The sequence below is a fragment of the Pristiophorus japonicus genome, chromosome 14 (genome assembly GCF_044704955.1).
Source record: "Pristiophorus japonicus isolate sPriJap1 chromosome 14, sPriJap1.hap1, whole genome shotgun sequence".
Lineage (NCBI taxonomy): Eukaryota > Metazoa > Chordata > Chondrichthyes > Pristiophoridae > Pristiophorus > Pristiophorus japonicus.
The window spans coordinates 2,540,220-2,556,264 of NC_091990.1; the positions used below are offsets into that span (position 1 = coordinate 2,540,220).

The 16,045-nt window shown below is 47.0% G+C and overlaps 1 protein-coding gene across 4 annotated transcripts in view; it reads left to right on the forward strand.

Moving 5' to 3' along the window:
• Positions 1-1,463: 1,463 nt before the first annotated feature.
• The window catches only part of cd164l2 (CD164 sialomucin-like 2), a 69,153-nt gene continuing 54,571 nt past the window's right edge, over positions 1,464-16,045 (forward strand). For 3 of the 4 annotated variants that reach the window (XM_070898783.1, XM_070898785.1, XM_070898784.1), the window contains exons 1-2: positions 1,465-1,703; positions 10,219-10,308. In XM_070898783.1, coding sequence (XP_070754884.1) covers positions 1,631-1,703; positions 10,219-10,308 — 163 coding nt within the window. In that variant the 5' untranslated portion in view covers positions 1,465-1,630. Of the gene's footprint in view, positions 1,704-10,218; positions 10,309-16,045 lie in introns of all 4 variants that reach the window. The other variant, XM_070898786.1, reaches the window with a different exon arrangement.

Genomic DNA, 16,045 nt, shown 5'->3' on the forward strand with positions numbered 1-16,045 from the left:
AAAAAATGTACTTCATCGGCTGTGAAGCGCTATGGGATGTCTGGTGGTCGTGAAAGGCGCTATATAAATGCAAGTAATTATTTTTCCATTATATTTTCTAAAGGTTTTTTTTAATCCTCCAGATTCTTAAAAAAATTGCATGCATTGTATGTGGAGGAGCAGATTGGTGTGTCTGGGGCTTTGGTGCTTAGGTAAACACACACATTGGGATGAGATGGTGAAATGGGATCTGTGCAGCCCTCATGTGACAATGTTGCTTTAATGATTTGCTACAACTATTTTAGTTGTAACCAATTAAATCAAGTGCCCCCTGATTAAAGTGGGGACACACACACACACCAAACATTTTCAAACAAGTGCCCCCTTGTTTTTTGGGGGGGGGTTTTGAGGGCACAAATTGTACAAATTATACAAGTGCCCCCTGGCTAAAAGGAGGGGGCACTAAAACTGGCAAATTAAACAAATTAAACTTTAGACATTTAAAATCAAATCAAAATTTGGTTGCCGGGGGTGATGATGCACTCCAGTCCCTCCGGCGCCCACCTCTCGCGGAAGGCCACGAGCATATCGGTGGACACCGCATGCTCCATCTCCAGGGACACGCTGGCTCGGAATTAACCGCAGAAGAGAGGCAGGCAGTCGGGCTGAACGACCCCCTCGACCATCCGCTGCCTGGGCTGGCTGCTGGCCCCCTTGGCCGTGCCCAGGAGCAGTACAAAATACATTACAACAGTGGCTAACAACATTTCCAAAAAAAAATGCACATCATCGGCTGTGAAGCGCTTTGGGCATCTGGTGGTCGTGAAAGGCGCTATATAAAGGCAAGTCTTTATTTTTCCAGTTTGAGTTAAATATGGCCCTCACGGCTAATGGGATCAAGGGGTATGGAGAGAAAGCAGGAATGGGGTACTGAAATGCATGATCAGCCATGATCATATTGAATGGCGGTGCAGGCTCGAAGGGCCGAATGGCCTGCTCCTGCACCTATTTTCTATGTTTCTATGTAAAGGTTATTTTTTTAATCCTCCAGATTCTTAAAAAATTGTATGCATTGTATGCAGAGGAGCAGGTTGGTGTGTCTAGAGCTTTGGTGCTTAGGTAAACATACACATTGGGACGAGACGGTGAAATGGGATTTGTGCAGCCCTCATGTGACAATGCTGCTTTACATGTGACAATGTTGCTTTACATGTGACAATGCTGCTTTTATATGTGACAATGTTGCTTTACATGTGACAATGTTGCTTTACATGTGACAATGTTGCTTTTATATGTGACAATGTTGCTTTACATGTGACAATGTTGCTTTTATATGTGACAATGTTGCTTTACATGTGACAATGTTGCTTTTATATGTGACAATTTTGTTGCTTTACATGTGACAATGTTGCTTTACATGTGACAATGTTGCTTTTACATGTGACAATGTTGCTTTAATGGTTTGCTACAAGCGCCTGGATACATTTCCCACGTGGTCTCCCGGGTTATTTCCACGCCTGCTCGCAGCGCCCAGGTTCCAGCCTGATATTTGCCTTGTGCTGGGATTCGCTGCTGCTTCTCCTTAACTTTTATTTATTTGTGTGTGCCCTCCCCTCTGTCACACCGCAGCTGACACCCGGAGATTGGGAAGATGCAGCGAGCTTGGGTGCTGGCAGTTTCTCTCTTGCTGCTCCTCTCTCGAGTTGGCCAGGGGCAGGCGGCAGGTACATGTAATAGTTTGTGAATGGGGCATATTGGTGTTTGCACGGACCGTGTTGCTGTAAGCTGCAGCCCCCAGCTCTGTGTGCACCGTGACATTCCCAATGTGTCTGCAGCCTCTTCAACTGGGACACTTCCCCAATGCAATTTATTCTAACTCCTCACCCAAAGGCTCGCCTTGTTCAGGCTTTTGAGATTGCAGAAGGAGTTTAGCCGGTGAATTTTGAACTTTCCCAATAGTGCCAGGATGTGTGAAAGTGATGCACGCATTGTTTAATAATGCAAAGCTTTTGGGTGATTTTTGTAAAAAAATACTCTTTCTTTTTAAATTTAAGGGCATTGTCGCGGGGTATGATGTCATTGAGTGGCAGTTTTATCGCCTCCCGTGCAGCCTGGAATTGTTTGCACTGAAATTAAATTGAGCGAAGTCCCCAGGAGAGGTTTGCAATACATTCAGCAGAAGGTGGAATTTTCCAGTGTTTTGCTGACGCCGCCTCCAGTGCTCGGATAATGACACTTTCCTTTGCACTGGGGAATTTAAAACAACTCGACTCTCCTTCCCCTGTCAGCAGTCGTCTGTAAATGTTGCATGTTTAATATTCATTCCAATTAAATGGCTATGCAGCCTCTCTTGCTCTTGACCGCTAGCCCTGGAAAGGTTGGATGTATGCAGTACAGAAGTGTCCCAAGTAGCCATTGCAAACTGAATTATTCTTTAAAGATTATCACCGCCTCTGGGCTTTGCTGTGCTCGGTAATTGGTGTCGCAGTTGGCCTTGAGTGCCCACCTGAGTGGAAGTTTAATACTAAAAGCAGCCCGCACACCGTGCAAATAAAAACCTCTGATATATTGATTCTGGAGGCAAAATCCATCAAATAGTATATGTCTGAGGGGTGACCTAATGGAGGTCTTTGACATTTTATGAAAGGGTTTTGAAAGAGGAGACAGAGAATGTTTCCACTTGTTGGGAAGAACATAACTAGAGGCCATCAATATAAGATAGTCACCAAGAAATCCAATGGGGAATTCAGGAGAAACTCCTTTACCCAGAGAGTGGTGAGAATGTGGAACTCGCTGCCACAGGGAGGGGTTGAGGCGAATAGTATCGATGCATTTAAGGGGAGGCTGGACAAGCCAATGGGGGAGAAGGGAATAGAGGGTTATGCTGATAGATTTAGATGAGGAAAGACAGGAGGAGGCTCGAGTGGAGCATAAATGCTGGCACGGACTGGTTGGGCCGAATGGCCTGTTTCTGTGCCATATATCCTGAGCTGGGAACCAGAGTAAGATTGGTGTTTGTGCTATTACACGGAGTTAAAGATTTTGCCCCAAGTTAATGGTGAAAGCATTCCTCCCATCACCAACACAACTCGGCAGCTGTCCAGGTTGTCCCTGGTGAGGATCCGGTCCTGACCATTTGATTCGAGCACTGCTTCTGACACCAACATCTGAAGTGGTTCATCTTTTCGGTTCTTTTGGATTAATAAGAAAGACTTGCATTTATATAGCACCTTTCACAACATCCCAAAGTGCTTTACAGCCAATGAAGTACTCTTTTTATGCAATGTTGTGACTGTTGTAATGTGGGAAATGCAGCAGGTAATTTGTGCACCGCAAGCTCTCACAAACAGCAAAGTAATAATGACCAGATAATCTGTTTTAGTGAGCGATTAAATGTTGGCCAGGAACTGGGAATAACTCCCCTGCTCTTCTTTGAAATAGTGCCATGGGATCTTTAACGTCACCTGAGTGGGAAGAGAGGACTCCGATTAAATGTCTCATCCAAAAGGCAGCACCTCCAACAGTGCAGCACTCCCTCAGCACTGTACTGGAATATCAGCCATGATTTTTGTGCGCAAGTCCCAGGAGTGGGATTTGAACCCACAATCTTCTGACTCCGAGGCGAGAGTGCTGCCCACTGAGCCACAGCTGACTCATCAGTTTGGGTTTATCTGAATTTGGTGGGATTCAGAGAGTGAATAAAGGAGCACTGCATAGTTTCACTGTCTTCACCTTGTAACAGGAAGTTCTCAGGACCTTCTCTTCCCGGCTGACTTGCCACGGCCAGTTCTATTGCTTGCGATCATTAAATGTGTTTTGAACAATAAATTAAATGAGACTTTTTTTTGCGGGAATGGGGTGTGGATCACAGAATCATAGACTGGTTACAGCACAGAAGGAGGCCATTCAGTCTGTCCTTCCCGTGCTGGCTCTTTGAAAGAGCAGTTATGCTCAGTCCCTCAGCCGTTTGTCTATAACCCGATTCCTCATCCTCCAGAACCCGTCCATCTTCCACCTTTCCAGGTCGAGCCTTCCAGATCCCGACAGCTATCTGAGTGAAAAAATTCTGCTGGGTGAATGTTATTCTTTTGACACTCCATCCTGGGATCGAGTGGCTTGCGAAGACGATTATATGTATTTAATTCTCTGCTGCATTTGAGTTCCTGTGAGTGCAGATAGAGCTACTTTCAATTCAACAATTGCAGCAACAACAACTTGTATTTATATAGCGCCTTTTAATGTAGTGAAATGTCCCAAGGCGCTTCACAGGAGTGTTAAGGCGAAAGATTTGACACCGAGCCAGAAAAGGAGAAATTAGGCAGATGACCAAAATAGAGGAAGATTTTGGGGAGTGAGTTCCAGAGCTTGGGGCCCAGGCAACAGAAGGCACTGCCACCAATGGCGGAGCGATTATAATCAGGGATGCTCAAGAGGGCAGAATTTGAGGAGTGCAGACATCTCAGTGGGAGGGGTTTGTGGGGCTGGAGGAGATTACAGAGATAGGGAGGGGCGAGGCCATGGAGGGATTTGGAAACGAGGATGAGAATTTATAAATAGAGGCGTTGCTTAACCGGGAGCCAATCTAGGTCAGCGAGCACAGGGGGTGATGGGTGAGTGGGACTTGGTGTGAGTTAGGACACGGGCAGCTGAGTTTTGGATCACTTCCAGTTTATGTAGGATAGAATGTGGGAGGCTGGCCAGGAGTGCGTTGGGATAGTCAAGTCTAGAGCTAACGGGTACATTCAGTTTGGGGAATTGGGGGTCTGAGTTTTGGAATCCGATTTCTTGGGCTTGATGTTGGAAGAATCAGTGGCAATTAGTTTATCAACAAAACTGGCAAAAGAATGGACTGGGCCCAGTTTGTTTATATATTCTTTTAAAAACCTGGTGAGCGCGAGTGATGGTGATCTAGTCCTGATGGACTTGGGGGAGGTATTTGACTCCCTCGCATTGATTTTAAAATTGATCTTCCACTGACTTTTTCGTTAACTTTTTGCGTGACTGCTGGTCACCGGCGGGTATGGAGTGTAGAAACTGGTATCAGCTTACTGATTTAGTAGTTGGGCTCCTTTTGCGTTTGTTGCTTTAAAAACAGACAGACTTGCATTTCTATAGCACCTTTCACAACCTCCCGGATGCCCCAAGGTGTTTTTTCAACCAATGACGTACCTTTTGGAGTGTAGTCACTGTTGTAATGTAGGAAACGCGGCAGCTGTTATGTGCACAGCAAGCTCCCACACACAGCAATGTGATAATGACTAGATAATCTGTTTTTTTTTTTAGTGATGTTGATTGAGATAAATATTGGCCCCAAGACACGGGGCATAACTCCCCTGCTCTTCTTCGAAATAGTGCCGTGGGATCGTTTATGTCCAGCGAGAGCAGACGGGGCCTCGGTTTAATGTCTCATCCGAAAGACAGCACCTCCAACAATGCGGCACTCCCTCAGCACTGCACTGTGGAGTGTCGGCCTAGATTTTTGTGTTCAAGTCTCTGGAGTGGGACTTGAACCCACAACCTCCTGACACGGATGAGAGAGAGTGTGGTACCACAGCTTTTATTTTAAACATTATTAGTTTAATTGGGCCAGTTGACTGGTTATTATATTAAAGGTGCCCTTAAAGGGGCAATTGTGGTGCTGCCTCCTGTAATGTGACTCAGTGCCACCCCTATTGGTCCATTTAAAGTAGGCCCAAGGCCATGAAGAGCTTTAAGCTACTGAATGCAATTTATTGGAGGGAAATTGACTCGGCTCTTCATGGCCAAGACTTTTCCCCGACTGACTGTAAATAAGTAAAGACTTGTACTTCTTCATATTTGACATCCCAAAGTACTACTTGCATCACAAGTAAATCTCTGACGCGCTTTCACTGTTGCTATCTAGGTCAATGTGACGGGCAGTGCGGTGAGCAATCGGTTAACTTGCTTTTGGGGTAGCTGAGGGGCGAGCGATGATCATCAGGACAGCACCCTGCTCTTTGAGCCCTGCAGTGGCATCCTCAGTGTACACCTTTTTAATGGGCAGGCGAGGGCTCGGGTTACTATCTAACCTGAAGGATGTCCATGCACTGTTCCCCGTAATACTAACCTCGGCCCAGATGGTGTGTTTCTGAAATCTCTCAATCTGCCTTTGTTGCCTCTCGACTCGACTATTGTCGTGCTCTCCTGGCCGGCCTCCTATCTTCTCCCCCTGCCCCCCCGCCCATAAACTTAAGCTCATCCAAAGCTCGGCTGCCTGTGTCCAAACTCCCATCAAGTTCCGTTCATCCCTCACCCCTATGTTAAAGGCGCTCTATAAATGCAGATTATTGGGTACTACCAGTGCACCAAACTGTCGTGTATTCAACTAGCATTGTAACCCATGTAGCTGACCTAAGTTGTACACCTTGAACATTGTCCACAAGGGGGTGAACTTGTGGGAGACACTCCTAACCTGGACTTTCAGGTATAAAAGGAGAAGCTCCACCCACCTTCATCACTTGAGGTCTTGGTAATAAAGGTAACTGGTCACAGAGTGACCTTCTCTAGTATGTGCCTCATGTACATTTGTACTGTATAGTGAGGATATATCACAAACCATCACCATATTGTGGCAGCGCATCTTGCAACTGCTCTCATGTTTATTGTATATTTGGGTTGCAACCTTGATGTCGTATTTGACCCTGAAATGAGCTTCAGGCCACATATCCACAGCATAACTAAGACCACGTTACAACAGTGACTACACTCCAAACAATACTTTGTTGGCTGTAAAGCGCTTTGGTCGTGAAAGGCGCTATAGAAATGCAAGTCTTTATTTTCTTTCCAGTATGGCCATGCCCAGATGCAGTCAGGCATAGTATGCAGTTGTGGGTTAGAAAGCAGGTTGGTTCTCCAATTATAAAGTGGGATGAGGCTAGATAGCATTTTTCGACCAGCGCAGACACGATGGGCCGAATGGCCTCCTGCTGTGCCTGTGATTTCTGTGAACTGGTCTGTTTGCCAGACTGGCCCAAATCGGGAAGTCCTTTCAACAACAACAACTTATATTTATATAGCGCCTCTAACATAGCAAACCATCCCAAGGTGCTTCACAACAGCGATATAAGACAAAACAGATAAATTTGACACTGAGCCACAGAGGAAGAAATTACAGCAGATGACCAAAAGCTTGGTTAAAGAGGTAGGTTTTAAGGAGCGTCCTAAAGGAGAAAAGAGAAGCAGAAAGTTCCAGAGCTTGTGGCCCAGGCAACAGACGGCATGGCCACCGATGGTTGAACGATTTTATAATCGGGGATGCTCGAGGCAGAATTTGATGAGCGCAGACATCGTGTAGGGTTGTGAGGCTGAAGGAGATTAGAGATACCTGGATGTTGATCAGAACTTGGTTGAGACATCTGTAGTCCTTTTCTGTGGAAGTTCTGTAGTCAGGATCAGTTATTGATTAATTGGTCCCATATCCAGAGTACCACGGATTGATGCTCTTGAAAGCTGGCAGCCAGCACACGAGAACCCACCTCGCAGGACTGCTCCTGGGCACGGCCAAGGGGGCCATCAGCCGGTCCAGGCAGCGGGCGGTCGAGGGGGTCGTTCAGCCCGACTGCCTGCCTCTCTTCCGCGGTTACACCAGAGCCAGGGTGTCCCTGGAGATGGAGCACGCGGTGTCCACCGGTACGCTCGCGGCCTTCCGCGAGAGGTGGGCGCCGGACGGACTGGAGTGCGTCATCACGCCCGGAAATAGCACATTAATCTAATTTGTTCCAGTTCATTTAAACTGTCTCGTTAATTTACAGGTTTTATTGGTTGTGCACCTTTAACAAGGGGGCTCATGGTTGGCTTTTAAGAAGGAGTCAGCGCACGAGAGCTATAAATAGAACAAAGCAACTCCTTTTTTAAAATGCTGGTCACTGTAAAGTGACTCCTACGGTGCGTGTTTTTCAACAGTAACTGGTGCAGCTGTGGCATTGTAATTATGACATGGTTTTTTTCTCATTTTTCTATTTATAGTTAAAGATATGAGTGAAGGTGACTACCTCCTGGTTTTAAAGTAGAAATGTAGTTTACCTGTACAGGTAGAACCTCTGTTATTCAGAACTCTTATCTGGGACCACCCCTCATCCGGGACCACCCCTCATCCAGAACCACCCCCGGCCACCAGGTGGCGCATGCGCAGAACTCCGACATGAACAAATTGAAGTCCTTCCTCGCTGCCGACTCCCGCAATCGCTGGCCTGACCCCGCGATCCACCGTCTTCCCCCCCCCCCCCCCCCCCCCCCGATCTCCCTGCCGCACTCCCAGCCCCAGGCCAGCCAGCCCCCATATCCCCTTGCTCAGTACCTGTACCATCCAATTTAACGTGACCACCCCTCATCCAGAAAAATCCCTTATCCGGCACAACCCATGTCCCGGGGGTTCTGGATAAGGGAGTTCAACCTGTAATATACTTTTCCTTTTTTGAAGGACAGGTTTATTTGGTCACTTCTGCTACTTGTTCCAGTTACCTTCACTAACTAACTCTGTTTTCTCAACCCGTGTCATATGTAGACGTGATACCTTTTCTTTATTGACTGCTCATCAGAATTTCTAGAATGTTCTAGGGTTGTTAAGGGGCGATCTGATCGGAGTTTTCAGGATATTAAGGGGAAACCGATTGGGTAGATAGAAACCATTCCCACTGGTTGGGGAGTCTAGGACTAGGGGCAGAGTCTAAAGATTAGAGCCAGACCTTTCAGGAGTGAAATTAGGGAACACTTCTACACATACAGGGGGTAGAAGTTTGGAACTCTCTTTTGCAAATGGCAATTGATGCTAGATCAATTGTTCATTTTAAATCGGAGATTGACAGGTTTTTGTTAACCAAAGGCCATTCAGTAAGATCATGGATGATCTGATCATGGACTCAGCTCCACTTCCCCGCCCGTTCTCCATAACGCTTGACTCCCTTATCGCTCAAAAATCTGTCTATCTCCACCTTAAATATATTCAATGGCCCAGCCCCCACAGCTCTTTGGGGCAGAGAATTCCACAGATTTACAACCCTCTGAGAAGAAATTCCTCCTCATCTCTATTTTAAATGGGCGGCCCCTTATTCTGAAACTATGCCCCCTAGTTCTAGATTCCCTCACAAGGGGAAACATCCTCTCTGCATCCACCCTGTCGAGCCCCCTCAGAATCCTATATGTGGCCAAATATGGTGGAAGCACACGAGACGTTCCTTGGGGAGAATCTAGACTTTAAATGGAAATAAAAATCGGGGGAGAGATATAATACAAGCTAACGAATAAAAGATCACCCCTCATTCTTCTCAAGTCCAATGAGTAAAGGCCCAACCTGCGATGTGAAAGCTGATAGACAAATTTAAATGTGTTCTCTACTTTTATTGACTTCAGTTTCATTTGAAGTTGATCATAATGTGAGTTGTGCGATTGGAGTGCACGATTGTCCTGAATTTGAGACACCTGTACTTTAAGTTTATCGGACCTGTCATGTTTGTAACCTTCACATAACTGTAACCACACTGTACACTGTATACAACTGTGAAATACACACCTTGACCACAGAGGGTGAACTTGTGGGAGACGCTCCTTACCTGGTCAGCCAGGTACTTAAAGGGAGGTTCCACGCAGGCTCAGCACTCATTGGTCCGGAGAATAAAGGTGCAGGTCATGAGTGACCTTGTCTACAGTATATGTCTCGTGTGAATATGTTCTCGAGTTGAGAACTCTACAGACCCACCTTCAGTAATGGCCATCTTTCATCAACTGGAGTCGACATTTCTCACCACGTTAAACCAACCTCAGATAAATGGACAAAACATTATTATGATCCAAAGTAGATTTAATTTCCATCGTCGCTGGGTCACAATCCTGGAACTCCCTCCCTAACAGCACTGTGGGAGCACCTTCACCACACGGACTGCAGCGGTTCAAGAAGGCGGCTCACCACCACCTTCTCAAGGGGCAATTAGGGATGGGCAATAAATGCCGGCCTTGCCAGCGACGCCCACGTCCCATGAATGAATAAAAAGCAGAATTTACGTTGAGCGTGGCCAAATATGGTGGAAGCACAATGTGACGTTCCCTGGGTGAGAATCTAGACTTTAAACTCAACAGAAATAAAAATCGGGAGATGTAAAATATGAGCTAACGAATTTTTTTTAAAAGTGCTTAGAAATCTCTGGGCTGAATATTCGTTGTTTAAATACTAGTATCATTGCCCTGTTAGATTCCAAGTCATGCTTGTTTTGTGGTTGCTCCTAGAATGTGCAGAATTGGAGTCCTGTGAACGTTGTGTTGCTGGCGATGCTTCACTGAACTTAACAGACTGCGTATGGGGGGAGTGTCAGTCAGGTAAGTGCCTTGTGCATCATTTAATACAAGTGTGTGGAGCAGTTCATCTGACCTGTAATGGAATCATAGAATGGTTACAGCACAGAGGAGGCCATTCGGCCCATCGAGCCCGTGTCTGCTCTCCAAGAGCACCTCAGCCAGTCCCCCTCCCCCGCCCTTTCCCCGGAGCCCTGTGATTATTTTCCTTCAGCTACTTCTCCAACTCCCTTTTGAAAGCCGCGATTGAGTCTGCCTCCACCACCCTCTCAGGCAACGCATTCCAGATCCTAACCACTCGCTGCGTAAAAAAGCTTTTCTTGTGTTGCCTTTGGTTCTTCTGCCAATCACCTTTTTTTTTTAAGAGGAGATTACATCCACCTCAGGATTTAAAAAAAAAAAATCATCTTCTGTTTAGATCAGGAACTTGACCACGTTCACAATTATTATCCTGGATGTGCAGTAAATGTTTTCGGAACCCTCAATAGGATATTTGTTATACGGTACCTCGGGACTCAATGGCTGCCTTTACGGGCATTAACTGAGTAAATATTATCCAAAATAAATAAATTTCTCTTCATTTCTGCTTTTAAATGGGCGACCTTTCATTCTAAAACTATGCCCCCTAATTGTGGATTCCCCCATGAGGGGAAACATCCTCTCTGCATCTACCTTGTCAAGACAGTCACTATCTTGTATGTCTCAAAAGAATCACCTTTCATTCTTCTAAACTCCAATGAGTATAGCCTTTCTTCATGTCAATCCCCTCATCTCCGGAATCAGTCGAGCCTTCTCTGAACAGCCTCCAATGAAAGTATATCCTTCCTTAAATACGGAGACCAAAACTGTACGCAGTACTCCAGGTGCGGCCTCACCAATACCCTGTACAGTTGTAGCAGGACTTCTCTGCTTTTATACTCCATCCCCCTTTGCAATAAAGGCCAACATTCCATTTGCCTTCCTGATGGTAAGTAAAGTTATTGTGTTTCATGCACCAGGACCCCCAGATCCCTCTGTACTGCAGCACTTTGTAATCTCTCCTTATTTAAATAATTTGCTTTTTTCTGTTTCTTACAAAGTGGATAACCTCACCCTGTTGCACATTATACTCCAGAAAGTCTTTGTCACAACTCCAGTGACAGAGTAACTCCAACCAATTCTGGTTGGTAAACCTTGTTTGTGGTTCCTCAATGTGACCCAGCAGCTGAGAGCTTTCTGTAACTCCCACCACACGTTGCCTACATAAGTGAGTAACTTCAGTATTTAACACAACTTCGGAGAGAGTAATTTGGTGCGTCGGGTTCCAATCTGAAATACAAACAGAAAACGCTGGAAATACTCAGCGGGTCAGGCAGCATCTGTGGAGAGAGAAACCGAGTTAACGTTTCAGGTTGGTGAGGTCAGGAGGAAAGGTGAGGTCTGTGATAGGATGGGAGGCAGGAGAGATTGAATGATAAAAGGGATGATGGTGCGAGGCGAAAGGAGACGGTAATGGGACGTGAAGAAACAAAAGATGAGTCTAGAGAGGGTGTGAATGGAAATGGCAGTCATCAACAGCTGCCCTAGGACAGAGAGATAAGGAACAAAGAGAAACTAAATAGGAGCAGGGATTACACTCTGAAGTTGTTGAACTCGATGTTGAGTGCGGAAGGCTGTAAAGTGCCCAATCGAAAGATGAGGTGCTGATTCTCGAGCTTGCGTTGAGCTTCATTGGAACAGTGTAGGAGGACGGAGAGGCCAGAGAATTAAAGTGCCAGGCAACCAGCTCCTATCTTGGTTTGGTACCATGCTGAGTTTACAGTAAGGCAGTAGATTTGTAGGTTGCCATGCTGGACTGCAAATCATGCAGCCTTGCTATCTGATCATTGGCTCCTAGCTTTTCTGATTGCTCATCATCAAAATGTGAAAGAAAGAAAGACTTGCATTTCTATAGCACCTTTCACAACCACCGGATGTCCCAAAGCGCTTTACAGCCAATGAAGCACTTTTTGGAGTGTAGTCACTGGTGTAATGTGGGAAATGGGGCAGCCAATTTGTGCACAGAAAGCTCCCACACACAGCAATGTGATAATGACCAGATAATCTGTTTGTGATGTTGATTGAGGAATAAATATTGGCCCCAGGACACCGGGGATAACTCCCTGCTCCTCTTCGAAATAGTGCCATGGGATCTCGTTTAACATCTCATCTGAAAGACGGCCCCTCCGACAGTGCAGCACTCCCTCAGCACTGCACTGGGGAGTGTCAGCCTAGATTTTTGTGCTCAAGTCCCTGGAGTGGGACTTGAACCCACAACCTCCTGACTCTGAGGCGAGAGTGCTGCCCACTGAGCCACGGTTTACACAAGGGTGGGCTGTATGAGGTGTGCTATTCCTCACACCTTGTCGTTGGGCTACAGATGGGTAATATCAGCCCCTGTCACTGACCCGAGGAGGGCTTGGGTCTACTCGGGAAGAAAAGAAAGCTGTTTTTGTTTTCAGTGGTAATTGTGACCACCATTAAAAGTGCATGTTTATTTTGACTTGAGGAGCAACATTTGTATTAAAGCCATAAAAAAAAAATCTCCCTTTGCAGTCACTAAGGTGACAGACAGATTTTTATGGTGGTTGCTGCGATACATTAATGTGCTGTTGTTTCCCAGCACCTGCTCATTTGACTAAAATTGTTCTCCAGTCTTTCTGTAGTCAGTTTTTGCAGCATTATCAAATAACCTGATATGCAGTCCTTTACTTCCAACCTGCTGTGTCGGGTGTGAGACCAGCTGAGTTTAGTTGCGAAACTTGGTTTATTAATGCATTTTTGCGCTTAGTTTTAGTTATGAATATGGTTTCCATATTTACGAAAGGATATACTTGCTTTGGAAGCTGTTCAGAGAAAGTTCACTCAGTTGATTCCGGGGATGAGGGGTTGACTTATGAGAAAAGGTTGATTTAGGTTGGTCGTCTACTCATTGGAGTTCAGAAGAATGAGAGGTGATCTTATCGAAACATATACGATTGAGGGAGCTCGACAAGGTGGATGCAAAGAGGATGTTTCCACTGATGGGGGAGACTAGAACTAGGGGGCATAATCTTAAAATAAGTGGCTGCCCATTTAAAACTGAGATGAGGAGAAATTTCTTCTGAGGGTTGTGGATCTGTGGAATTCGCTGCCTCAGAGAGCTGTGGAAGTTGGGACATTAAATAAATTTAGACAGCGATAGACAGTTTCTTAACCAATAAGGGGTTATGGGGAGCGGGCGGGGAAGTGGAGCTGAGTCCATGATCAGATCAGCCATGATCGTATTAAATGGCGGAGCAGGCTCGAGGGGCCGTATGGCCTACTCCTGCTCCTATTTCTTATGTTCTTATGAATTTAATTGTTAATGGTCAATGGCCACGCAGACACTCGGTGTGGGAGGATTAACCGCCTTGTTTTTATTTTTAACTGGTGTCCACTCCAGTGACCGCACGCAGTTGTCGTTGTCCAGCATGGGCTAGTGACCTGGAGAGGCTGTGAATTGTTTATTGGGATCCAGGACCTCTGCTGGTGCCAGCAGGCGTCCTGTTAGTTGTGTGGAGGGAAAATCCATTTGATTCCCACTGGAGTGATTTTTTAAATTTTCGGTCAAAGCAGAGAATGACTTGTCTGGTTGAGAATCTGAAACGAAACAGAAAATTCTGAGAACACAAAGCAGCGAGTCTGTCTGCATCACTGGACAGAACGGAGAAGTTAATGTCTCGGTGCCGGATTTTGGGCGTTGATGATTTCAGGGCGGTAATGGCGGCGGGGTGGTAAAGTTAGCGCCCGGGAACAGTTAGCGCCTCAGTGGGTAAGTTTGGGCAGCTGGGCCCTGAGTCAGGGGGCGCAGCGCTAAGAGAGGCGTTGTACCCCTCTCTCGGGGCGTTAGGATGGGAAACTCCCGAGCTAAAGAGCCGGGCCGGGAGCACTCCCAGAGACGCCTGGGGGCGGGGGGAAGGGGGAACTTAAACCCACAAACATTGCCCACGCCCCCACAACACAAATTGCAAAATAAAATTAAAAGCTAAAACACTCCCCCTTCCCTCAGGTGCCCATTACTCACCTCCCCGCTGTCGGGATGGTGGGCCCGCCCTGATTTCCCGGGCGGTCACTGCGGGGCGCGCTGCGGGGCGGACGGGTCGGGCAGGAGCTCAAACTCTCGCCGGTGTCGCGACCCAGGGGGCGTTACACACCGGGCGCAGCTCTTCCGGGCGGTGCTGCTCCACGCCCCCGCTAAACCCGACCCGAGGATCACCGCGGGGCGCTGGAGGCTGGCCGCCCGCCCAGAACCCCTCACCCCCGCCATTGCCCCCGCTAAACCCGACCCGAGGATCACCGCGGGGCGCTGGAGGCTGGCCCCCCCGCCCAGAACACCTCACCCCCGCCATTGCCCCCGTTCCGGGGCGGAACACGGAGCACAGAGGAGATGGAAATCTGTGTCTGCTCACGTCTTCAAAAATAAGAGGCAGACGGGCCTGGAAATGGGGGTGGGATTGAAGTGGGGAACCCACTGGTAGCTCAGGGTCTTGGAAACTGAAACAAGGTTATGTTGATAGACTGGAGAAGCTGGGGTTGTTCTCCTTGGAGCAGAGAAGGTTGAGAGGAGATTTGATCGAGGTGTTCAAAATCGTGAGGGGTCTGGACAGAGTCGTTCGAGAGAAACTGTTCCCATTGGTGGAAGGGTCGAGAACCAGAGGACACAGATTTAAGGCGATTGGCAGAAGAACCAAAAGGCGACATGAGGAAAAACGTTTTTACGCAGCGAGTGGTTAGGATCTGGAATGCGCTGCCTGAGAGGGCGGTGGAGGCAGACTCAATCGCGGCTTTCAAAAGGGGGTTGGATAAGTACCTGAAGGAAAAAGAATCACAGAGCTACGGGGAAAGGGCGGGGGAGGGGGACTGGCTGAGGGGCTCTGGCAGAGAGCCGGCACGGGCTGGACGGGCCGAATGGCCTCCTTCTGTGCTGTAACCGTTCTGTGATTCTGAGGTGGTTAGTCACCGAACCTGCATTTGGTTCCCCTCTGCAGAGGAGACTGCAGTGCGATCAGCAAATAGTTTTAGATTGTCGGAAATCCATGGAAAGACTGTTTGGAGCTCTGGACAATGGTGTAGGGGGCGGAGAGTGGGGTAAATGTTGCTCTTTGCTTTCCAGGGGCCAAATTGGAGCGGGTGTTCTCATAGGCCTCTGCTCCACTTTAATATTTTTGTACTTATTTTATTTATCTGTCTAGTCTCATGGTGACCAGGATACAAATGATGTGTGTGGGGTGGATGCTGCAATAATACGATACGAGCTAAGTTTTTGTTAAAGAAAGACTTGCATTTATATAGCGCCTTTCATGACCACTGGACGTCTCCGTGCTTTACAGCCAATGAAGTACTTTCGGAGTGTAGTCACTGTTGTAATGTGGGAAACGCGGCAGCCAATTTGCGCACAGCAAGCTCCCACACACAGCACTGTGATAATGACCAGGTAATTTGTTTTAGTGATGTTGATTGAGGGATAAGTATTGGCCCCAGGTCACCGGGGAGAACTCCCCTGCTCTTCTTCGAAATAGTGCCGTGGGATCTCTTACACCTGCCCGAGAGCAGACAGAGCCTCGGTTTAATGTCTCGTCCCAAGGACAGCTGTTCAAATAGTGCCAACATTTAAATTGCCGGTAATTATTCAGTCTTTGCTTTTCTGCAATCTGCACTATTTGTGCTGCTCATTACACGTACGTGTTTAAATTCAGTGCGTTGTGATTGCTCGATGAGCAAT